Source organism: Bidens hawaiensis, unplaced genomic scaffold (assembly GCF_021521415.1).
Source record: "Bidens hawaiensis isolate Kalapana, Puna unplaced genomic scaffold, B.hawaiensis_p1.1 tig00007388_1, whole genome shotgun sequence".
NCBI lineage: Eukaryota > Viridiplantae > Streptophyta > Magnoliopsida > Asterales > Asteraceae > Bidens > Bidens hawaiensis.
Genome location: NW_027491510.1, coordinates 799,593 through 823,709, shown reverse-complemented (window position 1 = coordinate 823,709; position 24,117 = coordinate 799,593). Strand labels below are relative to the sequence as shown.

At 37.6% G+C, this 24,117-nt stretch overlaps 1 protein-coding gene and 1 pseudogene across 2 annotated transcripts; both read left to right on the top strand.

Moving 5' to 3' along the window:
* Window positions 1-1,402: 1,402 nt before the first annotated feature.
* Window positions 1,403-13,149, top strand: LOC143635024 (pleiotropic drug resistance protein 1-like; annotated as a pseudogene). Its single transcript, XR_013153984.1, has 19 exons — window positions 1,403-1,486; window positions 1,866-2,025; window positions 2,309-2,385; window positions 2,494-2,547; window positions 3,020-3,412; window positions 4,084-4,365; window positions 4,925-5,268; window positions 5,423-5,583; window positions 5,671-5,774; window positions 6,081-6,231; window positions 6,362-6,540; window positions 7,026-7,358; window positions 7,449-7,739; window positions 7,827-7,910; window positions 8,076-8,381; window positions 11,569-11,624; window positions 11,713-11,884; window positions 12,406-12,660; window positions 12,840-13,149. The product of XR_013153984.1 is annotated as a pleiotropic drug resistance protein 1-like (transcript).
* A 3,794-nt stretch (window positions 13,150-16,943) lies between these two features.
* Window positions 16,944-21,024, top strand: LOC143635030 (uncharacterized; the record flags this gene model as incomplete). The annotated part of the gene is made up of 5 exons (XM_077102945.1): window positions 16,944-17,082; window positions 17,712-17,874; window positions 18,165-18,388; window positions 18,790-19,111; window positions 19,567-21,024. Coding segments are annotated over 5 exons (2,061 nt in total), but the record flags the coding sequence as incomplete, so codon positions are not given.
* Window positions 21,025-24,117: the final 3,093 nt, after the last annotated feature.

Sequence of the window (24,117 nt, the reverse complement as noted above, 5' to 3'; positions counted from 1 at the left end):
ATGGTGAAGTACCCCGCCTGTTCCCGCAGCTGCGGATACAAGCCATCAGGGAAGGCTACCCGCACTAACAGCAAGGCTACACGCACAAGGCATTCGTTACTTCAGTTGTCACATGAAGGAATGAGCAAGGCGGGAACACTCCCGCCTAAATGAGCCAGTCCGTATGCTTCTGGAAGGTCTTTCGTACTATACCTACTAAGGTATGGACGGAACAGACAGTTTGACCAGAGCAGCCCATGAACTAATCACAGGGTGACAGCTCACCGACAACAATACGAGGAGGAGCATCCTCTAGTACTGTTTGTCACTATTAGCCGCTGCCTACTCACCAACCCTTACGAGGGGACGTGCGCAGCCTACAGTTGGTGGAACAGTGCGTAGCCGGCAGTAAAGGAACAGTATACAGCCGACCCTATTACTGTTGGCCATAACCTATCCACCAACCAGCATGGCCTGTGCGTACGTCCACTGTTGGTAGAACAGGAATACTATTCAGCCGGCTGTACCTGCTTGGAAACCTACCTTCGGCTATAAATACTCCAACACCTTGGAATGGTAAGGACATCATCTGATATCTCAATCTTATCTAGCAATCTCTTAATATACTCTTATATTCAGAGCAATCTAGTCTGATTCTCACGCCGGAGGGTGGTCACAAGGAGGAACCCCCCCCTTCTCAGTGACGAGCTTACGGTGTCTGTTTTGCAGGTCTCCTGAAGAACAACCTTCTCAGCTAGATCTCATCCGTGGGAAACATTACTTAACCCCCAGATTATCTATAATCTGTCCAGGGTTCACTTAGTGTTTCTTCACCTAGTTTCATTAATTTCCACATTGATATTTTTGAGGTAAAACACATTTTTTGTGGTTTCTGTTAGATCTGAACATTTGACTGTGGAGGCTGAAACATGTTTTTGACCCTGCATAAATTGTTGGACTTTAGTCTATAGCTGCTATTTTGGCCTGCATTATTTGGGCTGCAAATTGGACTCATCATTTGGCATTATTTGGACTAGAAACAAATATATTTTGGGTCTTACAAATCATGCAAGTATTTGTCTAAACAATTAATAATTCATAAAAAAAAAGTATGCAATTCAAATATTTATCTAAGAGACTTAACAATTCATTAAGAAACTAAATAATTCAAAGTGGGCCCATACATGTTTAAAGTGCAAGTTTCAAATCATAATTTTGTTCATATCTGTTGTCTATAGGGGTTCTTGAGCTTACTGAATCTACTTTCAAATTCAAAAAGGCATTTAACCATCCTTGATGATGTTAGTGGTGTTGTTAAACCTAGCAGGTGAAGAAGAACATATATAACTCACATATTTGTTATTGTTTTATTTAATAATATATCTATTATTTATTCATAATATCATGTAAATGTGTTTGTAGAATGACATTACTATTGGGTCCTCCAAGTTCTGGGAAGACCACACTATTGTTAGCCTTAGCTGGGAAGCTAGCAAAGGAGCTTAAGGTAAATTACTAACCTTAATTACTTAACAAGTCAAAACGGGCCAGGCTAGTTCAACTCGGTAACGCTTTTCTTGTCCAATTAAAATAGCATTTTTAAAAATAATAATTTTTCAGTTATGGTTAACAAAGCCTATGGCCGAGAATGCTTTTAAGATCTTTAATGAAATGGTCTTGTAGGTTGCATGCGCTAAATATATAAATTTGGCGCATTTGACCATATGGCCGGTTATAAACTTTAGCTAAACTTTTTAAATTTTACCCGTCTGACCTTTGACAAAACATAGTGCCAATTGACCCATTCAAAAGTAAATGGGCCGAAACTGCCACCTTTAACTATAGTTTAGTATGTAATCCTTTGTTTAAAAATCTTGTAATTATAGAGCTCAGGGAGGGTGACATATAATGGCCATGAATTGCATGAATTTGTACCGGAAAGAACATCTGCTTATATTAGTCAAAACGATGTGCATATTGGAGAAATGACAGTCAGAGAAACCCTAGCTTTCTCGGCTCGATGCCAAGGGGTTGGATCACGTTATGGTTAGTATGGGTCGGGCAAGATGGTTAACGGGTTGAAACGGTTATTTTTTTGTTACGGGTCATAACAGACTTGGTCGGATTGGCCCGCTAAACTTTTGTTTTTCTTTTGTTATTTCATAAAACACTTTACAAATAACTACTACATCAACTATGAATATAGAAAGAATAGTTTTCCTTTCTCCACTAAATTTTTTTGCTTGACTCGTTTGAGATAAAACACCACCGAACCGACCCATTTCCTAAGAAAATGGGGTGAATAACATCTTTTTCATACAAAATGCAGAAATGTTGGCAGAGTTAGCAAGAAGGGAGAAAAATGCAAACATTAAGCCTGATCCTGATATCGATATCTATATGAAGGTGAAAAAAATAAGTTTCCCGGATAACTAATATTTTTAATCTTTAATTTTTTTTTTCAGTTTAATAAAGATTGAAACTTTATTCATTTTTTTTACTGTTATTATTTAGGCTGCAGCATCAGCTGGACAAGAAGCTAGTGTGGTCACAGACTATACTCTCAAGGTGCGATAACACAACAGTTCTATAAATATTTACATAAGAGATTGAAAAGTTAGCGGGTCGGGCAGGTTGGTTAAAAAGTCAAAACATGGTTCTAGTCAAAGTGGTCAACTTAGTGGTATGGATTTAAACAGGCCAGACAGGTTTGGTTAAGAATCAAAACATGGTTCTTGTCCACATAATCAACTTAGTAGTATGGGTCTAAACGGGCCGGGTTGACCCAAAAACACTTTTTTATTCAAATACATATATTTTTTTAATAAATAACCAGCGTCAAATCCTGTAAAGAAAAATCATATTATTCCAGTAACTGTATAAAGTTATCAATAAAAATATTTATTATGATTTATGCATTAAAGAGAAACACTAACTTTATTTTCAGTTTACTCTTTCGGGCCGTTAGAGATTAAACATGACCAGGATTGGCGGTTTCTTAAGTAAATGGCTTAACTAACATAAACCATTTGTGTTACAGTTACTAGGATTGGACATTTGTGCTGATACCATGGTTGGGGATCAAATGATAAGAGGTATTTCTGGTGGTCAAAAGAAACGTGTGACAACGGGTGAAATGATTGTTGGACCCTCAAAGGTTCTTCTTATGGACGAGATATCAACGGGCCTGGATAGTTCTACAACTTTCCAAATTGTGAAATCACTTAAACAATTTCTTCATATTCTTGAAGGAACAGCTGTCATTTCTCTTCTCCAGCCTGCACCCGAGATGTATGATTTATTTGATGATATCATCCTTTTAACTGATGGGAAGATAGTGTATCAGGGCCCACGTGAAAACGTGCTTGAGTTTTTTGAATCTATGGGGTTTAAATGCCCTGAAAGGAAAGGAGTTGCTGATTTCTTGCAAGAAGTAAGCAAACATTGTTTTTGTTATACATTTATGTAGAGGTGAAAGTATGGCTGGTAGGTAACGGGTTAAAATGTATAAAGGTTGAAACGGGTCGGTGTTACTACAGGTAGAAAATAGTTTGGCTGGCTCACATGTTTTTTTGTCCGTTTCCTAGAAGTGGCAAAATGGGTTGGGTAACATGTCAAAACGGGCCAGGTTGAAAAAGATTAACTGTTTTTTGTTCTAAACGGGCTGGGTTGAAAAGTTCATTTTTCACTCTGGTTACAAACTGCCGGGTTGAAAAAATTCAGTGTTTTGTATGGTTAACGGGCCGGGTTGAAAAAAAAACCATTTTTGTATGGCTTTAAACATGTTGGGTTGAAAAAATCTATTTTTTAGTATGGTCCTAGACGAGCCAAGATGAGTTGGGCTGATCCACAAACACACTTTTTTTCGTTTGAAAAACGTTTTGTGAATAAATAACGCGCTAATCCTTATTAAAACATATTTATTACACTAATAATCTAAATCTTCAAATCAAGAAGATTTTGGTTGTTGAATGCATTAAAAACAGTCTTTGGGTTCGACCCTTTTGAGATACAACACAACCCAAATCAACCCATTTGTAAGTAAACAAGTCATTTTCTTTATCTTATTCTTTTTGAGTAATTATGCTTGAACTTTGGTTATAGGTTACATCAAAGAAAGATCAACAACAATATTGGATGAGAAGAGATTTGACTTACAGATTTGTAACAGCTAAGGAGTTTGCAGATGCATACCAATCATTTCATGTTGGAAGGAAACTAGGAGATGATTTATCGACCCCTTACGACAAAACCAAAAGCCACCCGGCTGCACTAACAACCGAAAAATATGGCTTAAATAAAAAAGAACTCTTGAAGGCTTGTACCGATAGAGAAATATTGCTCATGAAGCGAAATTCATTCGTTTATTTCTTCAAATTATTTTAAGTGAGTGTTTTCTTGCCTTTATTATCATCTTTTATGAAGACTTTGCCTAGGGGCGTAGACGGCCAAAGCCGCTCTTGAGCTTCTCGAGATTGGCCCGTTAAAAGCTCAAATGGAGCCAAACTTAAACGAGCCTGAATCTCAGTGGCTCATTCAATAAACCAGCTCAATCTCTAGCTTCACATATGGAGCTTGGCTAGGCTCACAAGCCTATTATTTATATCATATAGTAATCTGAAATTTGTATAATAAATATATAGTTATATAATAGATATTATTATATATAAAGTTTAAAAATAACTAAATAATATATATGTATAAAAATAAAATAATTAAATAACTAATGCTTAATACTTAATAAATGCTCCTAGCCTAGCCGAGTTTGAACTTGCAATATACTTAACGAGCTGAGCTCGAGCTTGATGACTTTTAAATTTTTGATAAGTAGTCCTTACATTTTACCAAGTCAAATGATGCCATTTCAGTAACTTTGATCATACAGACTTTTATTTTACCCGGTTACGTTTCATGCATTGTGACTAGGATAAAGATTATTAATCAGTTTTATGCTATTTTTTCTCGGTTTCAACTAACTGTGATGTCATTTATCACATTGACTGTCTTCTTCCGAACTGAGATGCATCGACGTGTTTTAGAAGACGGTTGGATCTATGTAGGTGCTCTTTTCTTCGGTGTTTGCATGATCATGTTTAACGGGATGTCTGAAATCTCAATGACGATTGCAAAGCTTCCAGTGTTTTATAAACAAAGGGATTTCTTGTTTTTCCCCTCGTGGGCATACGCCTTACCATCATGGATCATCAAGATTCCCGTTTCTGTTCTTGAAGCCGCTGTTTGGACAATTTTGACTTATTATGTTGTAGGATTTGATCCTAATGTGGCAAGGTAATAAGTTTATTCATTTGGTCCTCCAAGATTAACCACTACCCATCAACCTAATAGTTAACGAGTCGATACTGCCACCTCTATAACCTCTAGAAACTCATTTTTTTCCTGATATTCATAACGTTTATTTATTAAACCTTTTATAAATCTGCAGATTTTTCAAGCACTATCTTCTGCTCTTTCTTGTGAACCAAATGGCTTCCGCACTGTTTTGGTTCATTGGAGCAATGGGTCGGAACATGATCGTTGCAAACACTTTTGGCTCTTTCGCGCTTCTATTAGTGTTCGCTTTGGGTGGCTTTATTCTTGTTCGAGGTACTAGTTTGTTGAAACTTGTTTAAAAAAAGGCAAACAATCGTTAGCCGGCTATTATCAACTAACAAACATTTTTTTTTGTTAAAGATGATGTAAAGAAGTGGTGGTTATGGGGCTACTGGTCATCTCCACTAATGTATGCCATGAATGGAATTTCAGTGAATGAGTTTCTTGGTCATCAATGGGATATTGTATGTATACCTCCCTTATATCTATCTATCTATCTATTTATCAATCATGTTGGGTTGCGGGTTGACTTGTTCAACCTGAACACGACCCATATATTTATTCATGTAAAGTGTTATTTAGGTGAATGGGTCGACTGGTTTAACCAAACGGCTTAAACATGTCAACCCAGACCCGACTCGTTTTTAAACAGGCACGAATAAAAATGGGTTATTTTTGTGCCGTGTTGGCAATGCTACCCTTGCATATGTATAAACACTCGTATGAATGTGTGATGAAACTAAGAGTTATAACTGATTTTGGTGTAACAGCCATATAATGGTACCACACTCGGACGAAGAGTCATCACATCCGGAGGGTTCTTTGCTGAAAACTATTGGTATTGGATTGCGGCTGCAGCTTTAGTTGGATTCGTTTTTGTCTTTAACGCGTGGTTTGCTTTGTCTCTCGCTTTGCTCAACCGTGAGTATCACAATCTTTTGCCTTTTGATCATCACTAGCACTAGAACTGGTCCCTTGATTATTACATTTCAGTAATGAACATGAACATACTTGAGATTGGTCATTTTCTAACATAATGTGAACTCTACAGCTTACGGGAAAACACAGTCTAATGTATCAGCACAAGATGATAGTGACACTGGAGCCGTTGAATTGACACCCACAACGACACGTGATGGCAGTCAATCCAATAAGAAAGGGATGATTCTTCCATTTGAACCGCACTCGATTACCTTTAATGATGTGAAATACTCGGTTGACATGCCACGGGTAACTTGGTTACAAATTATAATATTGAGTAGAGGTGACAAAAACGGGTGGGTCGGGTTGGGTGACGGGCCATTCTAGCATAATGGGCCTAGTGTTGTTCAAAAGCTCGTGGCTTGCTAGAAATCAGCCTGCTACAAACAAGCCGAGCGGAGCCAAGGTAAGCTCGGCTCGTTAGGCTCTATTAGCTGGCTCCTTTGGAATAAAGCCCAAATTTAAATATTTATAGATTATAACCCAAAGATCAATATATAAATAATAAAATTTCATAGTATATTAAGTATGCATTATGTGCATGTTAAAAAGTTTCTTTTTTTTTCTTTTTGTATACATCAGTATGTGTAAAAATATAAACTTTAACTATTTTAAAGAATAAACGAGCTGACTTGAGCTTTTTACAAGCCGATCCCAGGCTGGCTTAGCTTGTCTACTGTCCTAAATGGGTCAAACGGGTTGGTTCGGTTGATATTGACCCGCTCTTATTGTAGGAAATGAAAGAGCAAGGAGTGAATGAAGATAGATTATTATTACTCAAGGGTGTAAGTGGTGCTTTTCGGCCCGGTATTCTTACCGCTCTCATGGGTGTGAGCGGGGCTGGAAAAACGACTTTGATGGATGTGTTAGCGGGCCGGAAAACAGGTGGTTATATCGAAGGCGATGTCAGGATTTCCGGGTATCCAAAAAAACAAGAAACTTTCGCTCGGGTTTCTGGATACTGCGAGCAAAACGATATCCACTCTCCTCATGTTACCGTTTACGAGTCATTGCTTTACTCGGCTTGGCTTCGGTTGGCTACTGATGTCGACGAAAAAACCCGAAAGGTTCGTGCAAATAATATTAAACATACTTCTTTTTTTGGTAAAATATCATGTTTTTGGAGTTATAACTAACATGGGTTGATGTATCTATAGAGTTTTGTTGATGAGGTTACGGACCTTGTGGAACTGAACCCGTTAAGGGAGGCGTTAGTCGGGTTGCCAGGTGTAAACGGGCTCTCAACCGAACAAAGAAAGAGGTTAACCATAGCCGTGGAGCTTGTAGCCAACCCGTCTATAATATTTATGGACGAGCCCACCTCGGGGCTAGATGCTCGAGCCGCGGCTATTGTGATGAGGACCGTTAGGAACACGGTGGACACGGGGCGAACAGTTGTGTGCACCATTCATCAGCCTAGTATTGATATCTTTGAAGCCTTTGATGAGGTACAAAGTTAATGTTATTATGGATTTATAGTTGATTGGTATTCATGTATTTGTATGTTGCTAAAATGTTATATTAATTGTTTGTAGTTGTTTTTGATGAAACGTGGAGGACAAGAGTTGTATGTGGGACCCGTGGGTCGTCATTCTTGCGAGTTGATCAAGTATTTTGAGGTAAGTTATACATCAATTGTTACTAGATTTAGTTAATTAAAACCGGTTCAGACAAGTTAGTGTTTTCATTTTTCAAGCCCAAAAGACCAGTAACTGGTTTTGACCGTTTGACCGATAACCGGCTACGCTTAGTAACCAGAATTTGAATAACCGGTTATGAACCAGGCTATCGACGGCGTGAGCAAGATAAAAGACGGGTACAACCCGGCAACATGGATGTTAGAAGTCAGCACCACTTCTCAAGAACTCGCTTTAGGCGTCGACTTCACTGAAATCTACAGAACCTCGGGTCTTTACCAACGAAACAAAGCCCTCATTGCCGAACTCAGTGTGCCTCGACCCGGCACAAAAGACCTCTACTTCCCAACCCAATATTCCCAATCGTTTATCGTTCAATGCATCGCTTGTTTATGGAAACAACGGTTGTCGTACTGGCGAAACCCGCCCTACACGGCGGTCCGGTTTGTATTCACCACCTTTGTAGGGGTATGGTACTAAACCCGGTTTTACGACCCTAAATTTATTATGTTTGGCTTATTTTATTATATGGACTAATACAATGTTATTGGGCTGAGGGGGTTTTGTGGAGGTAACCCTAACTGGGCTAGGCCCATTAGGGTACCATGATGGTGGCCATGAGGCTCTCTATATAAGGAGGTCTCCACCTCCTTAATTAAAACCATATTTTTGTGTCTGTAAACAAGAGATCCTTGAGATTTCTTAGCAGCCACCTCCACACCCCCAAAAGGCCATTGCAGATCTCAAGCAACCGGAGAAGAAGATCAAGACGTGGTTCGTTCATCTCGACATCCGTGGAAACATCGTCACGGATCAGGTCAGATTCATTTCATGTTTCGACATTGGCGCCATCCGTGGGACGGCAACGAACTACCCTTCGATCTTCGTCTCGGTTCTCAGATCTCTCCCAAGAAAAACCCAGATCTGGAAGTTTACAGAAAGAGGCTTCAAGACTTGTTCTATTAAAGCTCAAAAAGATCCATAGATCTAAAAGAGGCTTCCAGATCTGTGCAAAAATGAAGCTGAAAAGGATTTGTAGATCCAAAAAAGAAACTACCTGATTCGGATGATCAAGCCTCCGGATCTGTGATGGTTTTAAATTCTCTCCGCTCCGAGCTTCAGATCTATCTAGATCTGATTTACAGATCTAGATCTGGATTACAGACCTGGATTTTAGGTTTAAAATTACAGTCTAGATTACAGAGACTTTCGCCGCCATGCACGCGCGCCCGCGAATTCTCACTCCGCGGAAACCACCATGTGGGTTTTGCGCAGAAGACTGCCACCATGCATGCTCGCCAGCGGGTCACCATTCCGCCGACATGCGTGAGCGCCCGTGGAAACCACCGCGGAAACCGCCATGTGGGTTTTGCGCAAAGGACTCGCCGCCATGCATGCCCACGCAACTCTCCGCCATGCATGCGCGCCCGCGAGTCACCACTCCGCCGCCGTGCATGCGCACTGCCAAGGATCAAGCTTCGCCACCATGCATGCACGCCCGCGAGTCACGACTCCGCCGCCATGCGTGTGCAAGCCTGATTTTGATTTTTGCATACATATTTCACACTTCCTTTTATTAATTTGAGCAATATGACAACATTATATTGACATCAAACTAAAAATAAAACGAAGTAAAACATACATGCGCGAGCTTCAAGCTCAGACGCGTTGACGAGTTTTAACTCTAAAACGTCAGGGCTTTAGCCCAATAATATGAGCCTTAGCTCAAATTACTCATAGCATCCATCCCACATATTGCGCAGTTGGACCATAACATACCTAAGCACAACTAAGGCAAAGCACATGCCAAAACATAGTTGTTGAGGTTTCAGGTCGGGGCCGCGCATGGGATTATTGAAGGGGGTATGCACCCGCCTTAACATCGAGCGGGGCGGGTCAACCCACAAAATATAGACGAGGCTTAAAATCAGGATGTTATGAAGACACAAAGCCAAAACCTATGCGCGTGGCACATATCGCATATGCTCACGCATCACGTATGCTCACGCATCACGTATGCTAACGCATATGCTCACGCATCACGTATGCTCACGCATATGCTCACGCATATCACATCTGCGCGTGGCGCAGATGACATGCTCACGCACCACGTATGCTCACGCATATGCTCACGCCTCACGAATGCTCACGCATATGCTCACGCATCGCATATGCTCACGCATATCACATCTGCGCATGAAACATCTGCGCGTGGCGCATATCACATACGCGCCAAACTTAAAGGTTGGGAATTTTCATAAACCCATAGGCCACGCGCCAAACTTAAAGGTTGGGAATCCTCAAACCCATAGGCCGCGCGCCAAACTAAAAGGTTGGAAATCCTCAAACCCATACGGCTACACGCCATATTCAAAGGTTGGGAATCCTAATAATATCCCACACGGCTACGCGCCAAACATAAAGATCGGGAGCCTAATAATATCCCAAACGGCCACGCGCCAACATAGGATGGGCACACCTCATAATTTGCCCGAGGATGGGAACCTTGTAATACATCCACTTTTAGTTGATGTGTTTTTGCAGGTTCGGCTACGAGCCGCACAAACGCCTATGACATTATTATTATTATCTGGCCGTTTGTGCCTCCATTATTATTTTGAAGACAAGCCGGGATAGTCATCCTGCGCAGAAGATGCCCTTGTGGGCCAGTCATTATCATCATATTGTAGCTCGTAAGTCGCCTCGCGCGCAAGCTTAATTATATTATAGCTCGTAAGTCGCCTCGCGCGCAAGCTTAATTATATTATAGCTCGTAAGTCGCCTCGCGCGCAAGCTTTATTATTCTCATAGCTCGTAAGTCGCCTCGCGCGCAAGCTTCATTATTCTCATAGCTCGTAAGTCGCCTCGCGCGCAAGCTTTATTATTCTCATAGCTCGTAAGTCGCCTCGCGCACAAGCTTTATTATTTTTATAGCTCGTAAGCTGCCTCGCGCGCAAGTTATGTTACATTATTATCGAGACGCGCACTCTATCTTTTATCAGGCCCCGCGCCACTATTGTTATGATGCGTGCTATATCTTATTCATGCTAGTGCACCATCATTATCATAAGGACCACAACATGTCACCATCATGAAGAAAACCTCCCAAAACTCAAAGACAATAAAGACAAGGCCGAAGTAAAGGGAAAAATCCGCCTCATGTCCTAACACACCTCATAAAGTCCAGCGCTCCACCTAAACGCTTGCGCGCCTAGGAGCAACACTGGACTTGGGGGGCTTGTAGGGGTATGGTACTAAACCCGGTTTTACGACCCTAAATTTATTATGTTTGGCTTATTTTTTTATATGGACTAATACAATGTTATTGGGCTGAGGGGGTTTTGTGGAGGTAACCCTAACTGGGCTAGGCCCATTAGGGTACCATGATGGTGGCCATGAGGCTCTCTATATAAGGAGGTCTCCACCTCCTTATTAAGGGGTCATGCTCAATAAGAGCCACCACCATATTTTTGTGTCTGTAAACAAGAGATCCTTGAGATTTCTTAGCAGTCACCTCCACACCCCCAAAAGGCCATTGCAGATCTCAAGCAACCGGAGAAGAAGATCAAGACGTGGTTCGTTCATCTCGACATCCGTGGAAACATCGTCACGGATCAGGTCAGATTCATTTCATGTTTCGACAACCTTCATTGCGGTTATGTTCGGTACCATGTTTTGGGATCTCGGGAGTAAAAAGTAAATCCTACTTTTTTTTTTCTTTAACCGACAACTTTCATTAAAAAGGCAAACTAGTAAAAGGTAAATCATGTTAAAATTGTTTCAGGTCAACACAACGAGATTTGACCAACGCCATGGGGTCAATGTACGCGGCCGTGCTGTTTCTCGGGATTCAAAACGCGTCGTCGGTACAGCCAGTCGTAGACGTTGAACGAACCGTGTTTTATAGAGAACGAGCTGCTGGAATGTATTCTGCATTGCCATACGCCTTTGCTCAGGTACTAAACTCTTAGTATTTAGAAACTTATATTCACAATTTAATAATTTTTTCAATTTGACTATATAAAATATTTTAGTTAAGAAGACAAAACAATATTGGACCCATGACTCATTTTTACATGGAACTTAACAGCCTTGGCAAATCATAGATTCATAGTGCAAATTTTAACCATTTTCTGTCAATCGACTTTTACGCCTATAAATTATAAACCAATAATATATTGACACGTGTCAATAACACCAAACTTAAGTCACTTTTTCACCAATTAAAAAAATCAATATCATGTTCACAACTGGAGGCATTAAACATAGCCAAATTTGCGTTAAAAGTTGACATAAAGTCATAAATGGCGCAAATTTACTAGGTTCGTTTTATGGAAAAGAAAGTTTAACAATTTTGTTATATTAATCTAATATATTTTGATCGGATTTAATCCTCCATAACATAAATAATTAACGTTATTTTCTCTTTTAATAAATATAAACACCTAATTTCTCTTTTTTTTTTTTCTTTTTTTAGATTTTGGTTGAAGTACCATACATTTTTTCACAAACAGCGGTGTACAGTGTCATAGTGTACGCTATGATCGGATTCGATTGGACAGTGGCCAAATTCTTCTGGTACATGTTCTTCCAGTTTTGTTGTCTACTCTACATGACATATTACGGTATGATGACCGTCGCTATTACACCAAACGCCAACATTGCTGCCATCATTGCCGCCTCATTTTATGGAATCTTCAATCTCTTTTCGGGATTCATTGTTCCACGACCTGTAAGTCCCTCAAAAACATTTTATTATTCGCATTCGTTAATCATATTTAAAATTTCACAAAAATTTAAAATTTTTGAGTAGGCATGTACCTAGAAAAAAAAATACATGTTACCCATTATTCGTTTTCGCCTTTTATTTACTTGCACTTTCTTATACATTTTTCATGGCCCGTTTTACAGAGGATCCCGGTCTGGTGGAGGTGGTACTACTGGGGAAACCCGCTAGCATGGACCATCTATGGCATGGTAGCATCACAATTCGGGGATTTTGATAACGTGCTCACAAGTGAGGAGACCGTGAAAGGTTACTTGGACCGTTATTATGGTTACAAACATGATTTCCTTGGTGCGGTTGCAGGGGTGCATGTTGGGCTGGTTTTGTTTTTCGGGTTCATCTTTGCATACTGCATCCGGGCCTTCAATTTCCAGAAGAGATAAACAAGTATACATGATGGTGTTTCATATTCTTTTTAATAAAATAAATATTGACGCAAACGAATTTTTTGAATTGAATTTGGAAATATATTTATTAAATTTGTTACTATGTTGAATTTTTAAATTGTTGAATGTGGGTCTTTTTAATAAAATAAATGCTGTGATATTTGGGTTGGGAGTTTCTTTTGTTAATGGTTTTCTTAACTGATAAAAATTTATTGGTAGTTAACAGGTTTAACTTTTCTGTTTGTTACTAGACAACAATATCAAAATTTATTCTGATATATAATGAATTTTTCATGTAAAACATATGTCTTTAATCTTTTCTGCTTGTTACTAGACAATATAAAAAGTTAAATTGTCATCTAAACAAAGTATTACAAACAATTTTGAACGTATATGAATAATGAAAGTATTTTGTGGATGATACTAATGTTCAGGGCAGTCTTTGTGTCTTTGATAGTCATTGAAAATTCACAGGCCTCGAATGAGTTTAAAAAATGGCCCTAAAGTCACAACCAAGCCCACTCAAGCTCAACTACAAACCAAGCCAACTTTGTTCGACGTGCCTCAAATTCTTTCACTAGATGGAGACTTTGAAAATGAATTTGAAATAAGACTTTTTTTTCGAATGATGACTTTCACTGTTAAGCTAGCACTGTACGACCAAGTCGCGCCCCACCACCCCACTCAGGGCAGCTATGTTAATATGACAGGGATCCACGCTGGCGTCCAAGTTTGGTTTGGCGTTCCCGGTAAAATCCAGTTTGCTCACCCCGCTCGAAGGCACGACAAGTTTTTAATTCTCTGGAAAAATCCGGTCGGAATCAGGATTCGAACCCGGAACACTCGGGCCATCCATCATGTTCCTAGCCATTGAAATAGACTTGAAACTACTATGTATAGAGATTGTGAAATGTTATATTTATTACACGCGTAATTTTTAAAGAGAAAAAAGAAAGAAAGTGAACAAATTAAAAAATAAAATAAAACGAGAAAGAAAAAAGAGGTGTTGTAACCATGTCTTAAAATATAGTGTTTTGATAACTTGAGATGAAATTTTCCGTTGTACCAACAAAATTTGATGTACAATAAAAAGGTATGTAAATAAGGGGGTGTTTGGCCTAGCTTATAATTTTTTCGTTTATGCTTATATTTTTTTGAAGTTTATGGCTTATTTTATATCATTTGATAAACTATATTTAAGTGTTTGGATTAGCTTATATTCTACAAGTTGATTATACATTTTAATAAGTTGTTAAATCCATCATTTTTAATTTGTTATAGTAATAAGTTACTCTATATTATTAATTCATCACCATTTGTAGGCAAATGAATAATTTACCCCCTTAAACAAATAAGCTTATTCAAATAAGCTAAATAACCATTTTCAAATAAGCTTCTACAAATTAGCTTATATAAGCTTATAAGCCTAAGCTAAAAAAGCTAAACCAAACACCAAATAAAGCTTATTTTATAAAAAAAGCTAAAATAGCTATAAGCTTTGCTAAAAAAGCTAGGCCAAACACCCCCTAAATATATTATTAATAAAATATATAGTCTATTAAAAGAAACCCGGGCCTTTTGAGAGACTCCAATTGGTCGTCACCCCCCGCGTTGCCCCGGTGAGAATGAGAAAACTAGAGTGGGGTCCTTTAAACATCTGAAACGTTCGAATGTCACTCACAAACAATGATTACAGTGATTATACAATAAAAGATGATATCTTTGTAAGTTGTTCAATTAGTGTGGAGCAAAATATGTACTTCCAAATATGCGTATTTTTATTTACTCCCCCCCGTCTCTTTTCAAGTGTCTACATTTTCTTTTTAATTTGTCCCATTATAAATGTTCACTTTCAAATTTTATTAATTAATTTTCAAATTTACCCTTAAAATGCAATCATTCCGACTTTCTTAAATTTTGTCTTTTTATTTATGTCAAGGGCATTATAGTATTTTTTTTAAGAAAAAAAATGTAATCATTCAAACTTTCTTAAATTTTGTGTTTTTCAAACCATGACACTTATAGAGGGACGGAGGGAGTATAAATCATGTGTATTATTTTATAACTACATGGGATATTATTTCTTAAACTTTATGTTTTTTTTACTAAAAGTTGTTTTATTATTTAAAAAGAGGATGTTATTAAAAAATTCAAAAGAACGTGCTTATATGTACCATGGAAGAGGATGTTATTAAAAAAAAAGAGGATGTTATTTAAAAAAATTAAACAAAAAATTCAAAAGAACGTGCTTATATGCCTCGTATAGGCCTATACGAGGTGTGATGTTCCTATACGGCCCGTATATACCTATACAAGACATAGTATACGACATGTATAGGCCTATACAACCCGTACAAACTACACAAAAAAAACAACCAACCAACTACGAGCATGAACTTGGACACGCAATGTCTATACAGGTCGGTGCTATAGGCCTATACACCATGGAATGGTATCCGAATATAACATCCCTATAAAATTAAACCTTTTTTAGTTATTATTTTTTATTTTTCAAAATTTGCAGTAATACATTTGTCTCGGTACAAAAATTTCTGAATTCAAATTCAATATTATATAGTTTGATATACTTAAAGACAATGATTTGTTTGTAGTATAATATAATCAATCAATTATAATATTCATTTAAAACAATTAATTATAAAATATATGTTATTAGCTTAAAGTGTGAAAATTTCAGCACCAAATCCGACCAGTATTATACTACTAATGTAGCCGTTACAGTTGCCAGCGTGGCACCCGTAAGTTCAATTTGAAAAGCCCAACGACCAAACAAAATCCTAGTCATTATTATTATCACCCAACACAACTCGACCGTTATATTCTACTCCAACAAAACACATCCATTTACTAGCTGTTCTCTGCTCTGCTATTACTTCACCTTTAACTGGAACTCAAACCACCTGACAATGGCCGATGAGTTGATGTTTTCCGCAGAAGAATTGAGGGTCGATGAAGGCCTCGGCTACCCGAAAGCTTATGCTAAGATCTGTCGGGGTCGTGGGTTTGGCCCGTACGCGCTTGGCCCGCCTTTTACTTTCACTCCGTATGCGATACAACCGCATCAGGTAAAACTACTAAAGTATTCGATTCGGTTTTATAAAACCCTTATCTTGATTTGCATTTCATGATCTGGAACCCACTTGATTAGATCAATTCAGTGATTAGAGTTTCGTTTAAGTTTTGATTTTTATCTCAGCAGATTGTGAAAAATAGAAAAGCCCTAATCTTGATTGGTAATCCACTTATGATTTGATAAATTCAGTGTTTAGGGTTTTATTTTGACATTCTTAAAATAAGACCTAATTTAGGGTTGGTGTTCTCAATTTGTGTCGACAAATTGAACACAAAACAAAACCCTAAACACTGAATTTATCAGATCAAGTGTGTTACAGATCATGTAATTCAAATCAAGATTAGGCCTTTTTTCAAGAATATTAGTAATTTAGATAATTAAACACAAAAATCAAGTAGATTACCAATCATGAAACTAACATTCAATATTTAGGGATTTTTGTTCTGTGTGCTGATTTTTTTCAAAAGTTTCATTCTTGATCTCCACATGTTGTGTAAAAGAAAAATAATTTGGAGTTGCAATTAATTTGGTATAAAGAACCTGTTTTATTGATTATGTATGCTTTTTTATAGGTTTCAAGAGCCAATGAGTTAGATGAGTTGTTTCCGGTTATTGACCCGAAAGCAAAACCGTCTGCAAGGCCAAAGATTTTTGTCAGCCTACTATGGAAGCAGCTCAACCATCTTGGGTAATTTGAGACTTCAATTCAAGAAACTATATGTTATTCAATAAAAAAGGGATTTTGATTTTTTAATGATTTTGATTTCAGGAATGCTGGCTTTGATCCCGAGACGTTTAGAGTAGACCCGTATGGCAATGTTCTGTATATTCATGCTGACGTGGCTTCTCCTCTTGCTTGGGATGTTGATCATTGGTTTCCTTGCTCAAGTAATTACCTTTATAAATAGTGAACCTATTTGATTTCTACAACATAGGGTTTGGGTCGATTTTGGGCTCAAAGCGAGCTCAAAAATCAAAGTTTCGTTTTTGGGCTTGAAAACCATTCTTTTTGGCTTTTCGGTTTTCACAATGGTTCAGTTTGGTTTCTGTTTTTGGTTTTGTGATTTCGGCTTAAGATATTTTGGCAGGTAAGAAATTGGCCCAAAATAATGAATTTGGGCATTAATACACATTTGAGTCTAAAACTTTTAGACTAATCGTTTATTAAGTTCTTATAAATTACTAAGCATTCAAAAACTAAAATTATAATTCATAAATTAATAACAAAAGTCGGTTTTCAGCTTTTACGGGTTCGGTTCAGTTATAAAAGTAGTTTGATTTTCTTGGTTTTGGTACAAGCAAAACCAAAACCGAACCAGAAATTCGGTTGGGTTCAGTTCAATTTGGTTGTCTTTCATGAACTCCCGGTTGAAAGTCCTCCAAAGTGTTATTCAAACGTTCTCAATATCCTACGCTGATTTATTCAAATAAATAGATACTATTTTGTTATATAGTTTTTCTTAAAATATTTATAACAAAGGTGCGTATTATTTTTTTAATTTATTGATGAATTACAGGGGGAGGATTGACTGTTTCAAGCAATTTAAGATTACTACAATGGCAAGTATGCAAGAAGAAGCATAACAAGCTTGAGTTTTTGGTTCCATGGTGGGACCTACAAGTGGGTATATCGGTTAACCAGTTCTTGTCCATTTTTGCATCGTCAAACTCGGATTTCAGGTAAAGAATTCTTGACACCTTGATGGTTATTGAGTCGATTTGGGTTATGTTTTTTTTCAAACGGGTTATATGGGTCAAAATTGTGTTTTTATGTTATTGCAAGAAATTTACAATAAATTTTTTTGAACCATTTAATTTTGAATGTGTAGATTTGGGTTGTGTTATTTTTATTTTTATTAGTACATAGGTCAATCCAACTTGAACCGGTCCATTTTGACCCATTTCATAACCCGCTTGACCCATGAATTTTTCCACCTCTACTTGTATAACTTTGTCACAAAACTTTTCAGGCAAAGGGGATTTTATTTGTTGTTTAGCAACGGTGAGTGTGAAGAACTTAATGATTCACAAACGGTGGATTCACATTGTTTTCCACAACCGTTTAACGAATCAAAGAAGAAATCAGGACTTGCTCCGGCTGCTATTGTTTTGTCTAGAAAGGAATCAAATGACACCTTATTGGCTCTGCAGTCGGTTGATATTAACCGAAGACACACAACAAATTCACCTATAGGTAACAAATATGAAATGCCTATACATTTTGTCCAAGTTGTTTCTTATTTTATTAAAATTAATTAGTGTATAAATTATGATAACAAAACTATACAACTTCATTAAAGATATGATTATGAAGTTTATGCATTATGATATTGACACTCTTTTTGTTACCTTTTAAATAAATAACTGGTGTGTCAAATATGATTCTAAAATATATTATTTCGTTAATAATTTATTGTTCGTATAAAATGATCTCCAATGCTTTGACGGGTCGAGACAGGTCACGCCGATACCGATTTTATGTCCAAAAATTTCACTTATCTATGAAGAATTAGTTTGTAGTTATTAACACATTCATGACTAAATGGTTTTTTTTTTTTACTAAATCAACCATATTAAACTCATATTTTGTGACAGCTTTAAAAAAATCAAGGCCAAGTATGTCAAAAGAAAATGAAGCTCCCAATTTTAATACAAACCCGTATCAAGCTATTGTAATAGCTCGGGACTCACTGAGACAAAAAGAAGAAACTGCAAAAAAGCATGCAGAGATTGAGAAACTAGATGAAGAAATGGTAGAACTGAAACAAAAGAATGAAGAAGAAAGAACTTCAATTCAAGATCTTGAATTACTGTTAATTAAAAAACGAAGGCGTGCAGAAAAATGTAGGCGGTTAGCGGAAGCACAATCGTCGTATAAGGGAATGCTAGAGAAGATGATTAGAGACGCCATGCACCAGTAAGAATCTTTAATAACAAGATGTTGAAAACGGGTCGGGTTGGTTTAACAGGTCAAAACGGGTCATCAATGAAATCATACAGCTTTGAGGGTGTGAATTCTGATGAACTCCATAATCTTTAAAATTGTTCAAAATTTTGAAGTATTTTTTGAATAATTAGTGTGTTAAATCTGGTTGCAAAACTATAGCATTTCACTGGTAACATTTTTTCTTTAATGCAATGAATTTGAGGAGGTAAATTATAGTGTTTCACTCATAATTACCATAATTTTTACAATAAAATGATTTTAGAAGGTTTATGTATAATTAAAGAAACTGTTCTATATTAAATTTTTATAACAGTTGTTTGAATAAAATAAATTTTGGAGGTTGGCTTTCCCACCTTTAATCTTTATTTGTTTAATTAATAACCTCTCGTCAGGATATTTGCTAAAATCTTTTTTAATTATTGCAGGAGTGTGATTTATAAAGAACAAGCTCGGTTAAACCAAGCAGCGTCTAATTCTCTCATGGCTAGACTGGAAGCTCAAAAGGCAATGTGTGATTCATCAGAAAGAGAACTCCATAAGAAATTCAAGCAAAAAGACGAATTAGAGAAACAAATTCGACCCGATTGGGAACAAACAAGAAAAAGATCAAGAATGGATGATACCCTCATACATGATGATGAAAACAATGATCAGATTGTCTTGTATCAGCAACCCGAAAACAAACCAACCCAAGAACAAGAAACCGTCTTTGAGCAAGAAAAAGATGATAATACTCTTTTATGTTTGCCTTGTACCCACCCAGAACACAAGCAGTTAAGGGTGTTTTTGGAAGAAGAGCATAAAGCATCAGAAGGAGAGATAGAAGAGACTGAAGATAATATTAAAAATGATATTGAAAATGGTCAAAGGCTGCTAAAAATGAAAATGGAAGAAAACGGGATTGAATATGACATTCGGTTTCCAACCGATGAATATGATTTAGTGGAAGATGAAGATGAAGAAAGCCGAAAGCAGCGTGGCAAAGGGAATGTCGAAAAATGGCTTCAAATGTTACTTGAGAAAGATGGTAACAGCGATGATCAAAGCACTCAGCTTTATGATGCAAATGATCAAAAGACCGATGAAATCATAAAAAAGATGAACTTAAAGTATCCCCCGAAAGAAATCTTGAAACCCGAGGCACTCGAGATCAAGAATTTGAAGTCTCCACATCAAGAAATCTTGAAAAATGAGGTGCTTGTTCAAGAATCGAAGAGAGAAACAATCTTGAAGAACCCGCCTTACAAGATAGATCCAAGAAGAAGCAATGCTAGTGAATTGGAGTGTGCTAAACTTCAAGAAACGGTCTTGAAAAGCAAGATTGATCCAAGAAGAAGTAGTGTTAGCGAATTGGGGAGTGACAAGTCAGCAAAACTACTTAGCAGGAGGAAGAGTTTTGAAGTGAAGGAAAAAAGTGAAAAGATTGGAAAGTTTAAGGAAATTGCAAGGAGTGAGAGTGCAAGAGTTTTGAGGCGGATTCCATCGTCACCGTCGATTATTTTGGGCATGAAAAAGGGGGTTGATTGCATGAGAAGAAAGCTGGCTGTCATCGGTGATGATGAAGAAGAAAATTATGCAGGAAGTAAGAATTTTATCAAGTCTTCATACAAAGTAATCAAGAAAGCAGTAAAGATATAGTTTTTGCAACTGTTAGTTGCAGTGCAGTATATGTGTGTGTGTGTAGGATTCTTTTAGACTGAATAAATGTGTGAAACTAGTGTGGATTTGTGTGTGTGGTTGTTTGATTGGATTTGTTGGTTTGGTTTGATATGCTTACTTGGTTCTTGTACCAAGCATGTAATAACTTGCTACTGTTTCTTTTTATGTTCATATAAATTTGAAGATAAAAAATAAATAGTGGATATAGTAATTGTTTTAAATTCTTTTTCACTTTTTAGAACTTGACTTGTACCAATCAAGTCTAGGCAGGTCAATTATGACAATCGTAATTCTGTTAAAGTCGTTTTCTATTTATTTCCATGTCAACTTTATATATAATTTATATCAAAATCCCATTTACTAATTTATATGCTGTTAATTGGGTACTCTTAAACAGTCTTTCTTTAGGTTGCTCATTACAATTTATTTTATTTCAAAATCTTATTTTCCAACTCCTATTATGTCGATTGAACCATATTTAATGTATTTCAAAATCCCATTTAGACCATGCGAGGCGCCCTGTCAAAAACACCCCCAGGCATTATGTGAGGCGCCCAGTTAGAGTTATGGTTTTATACAAAAACATGGTGTAGTCATAAAACCCTACCCCATTATGCGACACGTGGCGCCCAATCACCATTAATTTTTTTTAAATAATAATTCATTTAAATAATAGATATAAAATTAAAAAAACTACACTAAAATTAAAAAAAAAATACATTAAACTCACAAATAAAAACTAAATTAAAATAAAAAAATACATTAAATTAAAAAATTACAATAAAAACTAAATTAATAAGACTACATGTTGTACTTCGACGGCGTCCAAATTTACTTGAAGACGTTTAGCTCCAAGTTCTTGTATATCTTTGAGTCGAATGTTCATTTCTTTAAAATGACTTCCCATTTCGACATTCGAATCTGTTGCCGACGACGACGCGGCCCCTTTCCCCTTTCCCTTTCTCTTGCTTCTTCTACCCCCCGGTCAAGGCATCTCGGTAATATCCGCATAAGGATTCCCGGCTTCATTATCGCTTAGGTTGAAGTTTCGAGCATCGGAACGGGGCGTGTCCGGATCAATTGGAAGACGACGTTTTAGACCTTTTTTTGGGCGGACCACCTTCTGTATTGGCCTCCAAAACCGGGCCCCATTTCGGGTGAAACCTCAGGTGTTGTTTCCAAATGCCAAAGTATTGGAAACTCCCTTTGAGCTCATGCTGATACTCTATTAACGCGTTTTCCATTATTTCCGCGTCGGAGACACCGCTACTCTGCGTTTGAGTCATCCGATAGTGAATCGTATGGTAACCCGTGCATTTGGTGTTGATGTCGTTCCATTTCGACTGCACCGAATCTTTTTCTCGACGCGAGTCCCGCCAAGTTCGTGGAACACTCTTTAATTTTGTGCCAAAATAAGCCCGCTTGTTGATAGTTCGCTAAAAAAATAAAAACATTACAAGTTCAATGTTTTTTCTAAGAAATTTAAAAAATGTATATATTTTTTAAAAACCGACCGCACTCGGGATCTTCCGATATCGCGCACCAAGCACGAGCACATAGTTCTCACTCGTCGATACACCACGGTATGGTGTTCTTTTTAGCCCGAGCTTTGCCGGCGGGCTTTTTTTCGTGTTTTCTCGGACGTCCGCGTTGGCTCGAACCGCCGAGAGTCTCCGGGACGGGTTGTGGCTCCGGGTTTTGTTGGGTTTATATTTGGTGGTTTGTACTTACTTCTATGTTTGTTGGGTTTCGTATTGGACTATGTATGTAAACCGAGATCCTTATGGATCTCGGTGGGCCTTGGGCTTTGGTTGGGCTAGTGTTTTGGTTTCCCTATAAATAGATCTTATTGTATAGGGTTTAGGCGAAAAACACTTGGAGAGCCACCATCTAGAGAGCATATACCGATTTCTGTAATCTCATGTACCAGGCGGTTTAATAATATAATCGTGTGCATTTGGAGTATTACATCGTGTTCATCATATTTATATATTTCGTATCATTGTTCTTGAATCACCACTTTGTTAGGATTCCGCACTAACATCGTGTTCTGGTTGATATCATATTGTAGTGATCCAGATTCGGGACTTACAATTGGTATCAGAGCCTTACCTTTTCAGGCTCGTTATTGTGATATCAACGATTCGAGAACAGCCTTTTTACAGTAGTTATATTGTGTTTTCCGGCGAGAGTCTGATCGGAGAAGAATATTGATATATCTTGGGTAAATATTGGACTTAATTTGGAAATTAAATCAAATCCCATTTTATTTGGAAGTGTAAGGCCCCGAACCCGGTAGCCTTACTTTAGCGTCGGATTTACTCATAAACACAGTTCTTACAAATCAGAGTAATTAAAACTTTCGCGGAATATAAAAACTTTCATAAAACATTACAGCAATCCAAAACTTGCCTTAATTAAACATTCTTGTCTTTCAAAATAAACGTCAATTAACATTAAAACATCTTGAGTCTTCAGATGCCAGTCTCCTATTCGCCCACCATGTTCCCGCTCAAGCTAACTGTCTCATTCTACTCACCTGCGTGCATACTAAAAGTCAGCTACGCTGAGTGAGTTCTAGTTAATCGGACGCCATACAATACATACACATACATACATATCCGAAGATACATATCCATACTTAATCCTTTACCCTACTACCATACATACATACATATCTACAATGGCTAACCTCAGTCTACCGAGAGTACGTTTATAGTCCGCCGTCTATACCTGTACTCAAGATCGTGAACACGTAAAAGGTCCGCAGTCCTTACCTATGTTCACCAGTTATGGTACGTGCAAGGTCCGCAGTCCTTCCATTTACCATCCTATATTAACAACACGTACAAGGTCCTTAGTCCTTCCCTATGTTGCAACCTATCCCATAGCACGTGTGAAGTCCGCAGTCTTCCCCTATGCTACCAGAACACAAGTATAGCACGTATAAGGTCCACAGTCCTTTCCTGTGCTGACGCCTATCTATAATACGTATAAGGTCCGCAATCCTTATCTACGTTGGCGTCTATCTCCTATAACACGTATAAGGCCCACCGTCCCTATCTACGTTTACATCTATCATCTACATCACGTATAAAGCCCGCAGTCCTTAACTACGCCATCCTCTGCCAAGTCTAGGTCCAACAGAAGTTAGAGGGATTCGCCATCCTAACTTAATACGTCGGACGTAGAACTCAAATACCATTTCTGTACTTGTACACAGATACTTCACATATACTATAATTACATTGTAGCATAAGAACACTCTAGGCGTTCTTCACATAATTTTCACTTAACAGTCATACCCCTTGTTGATA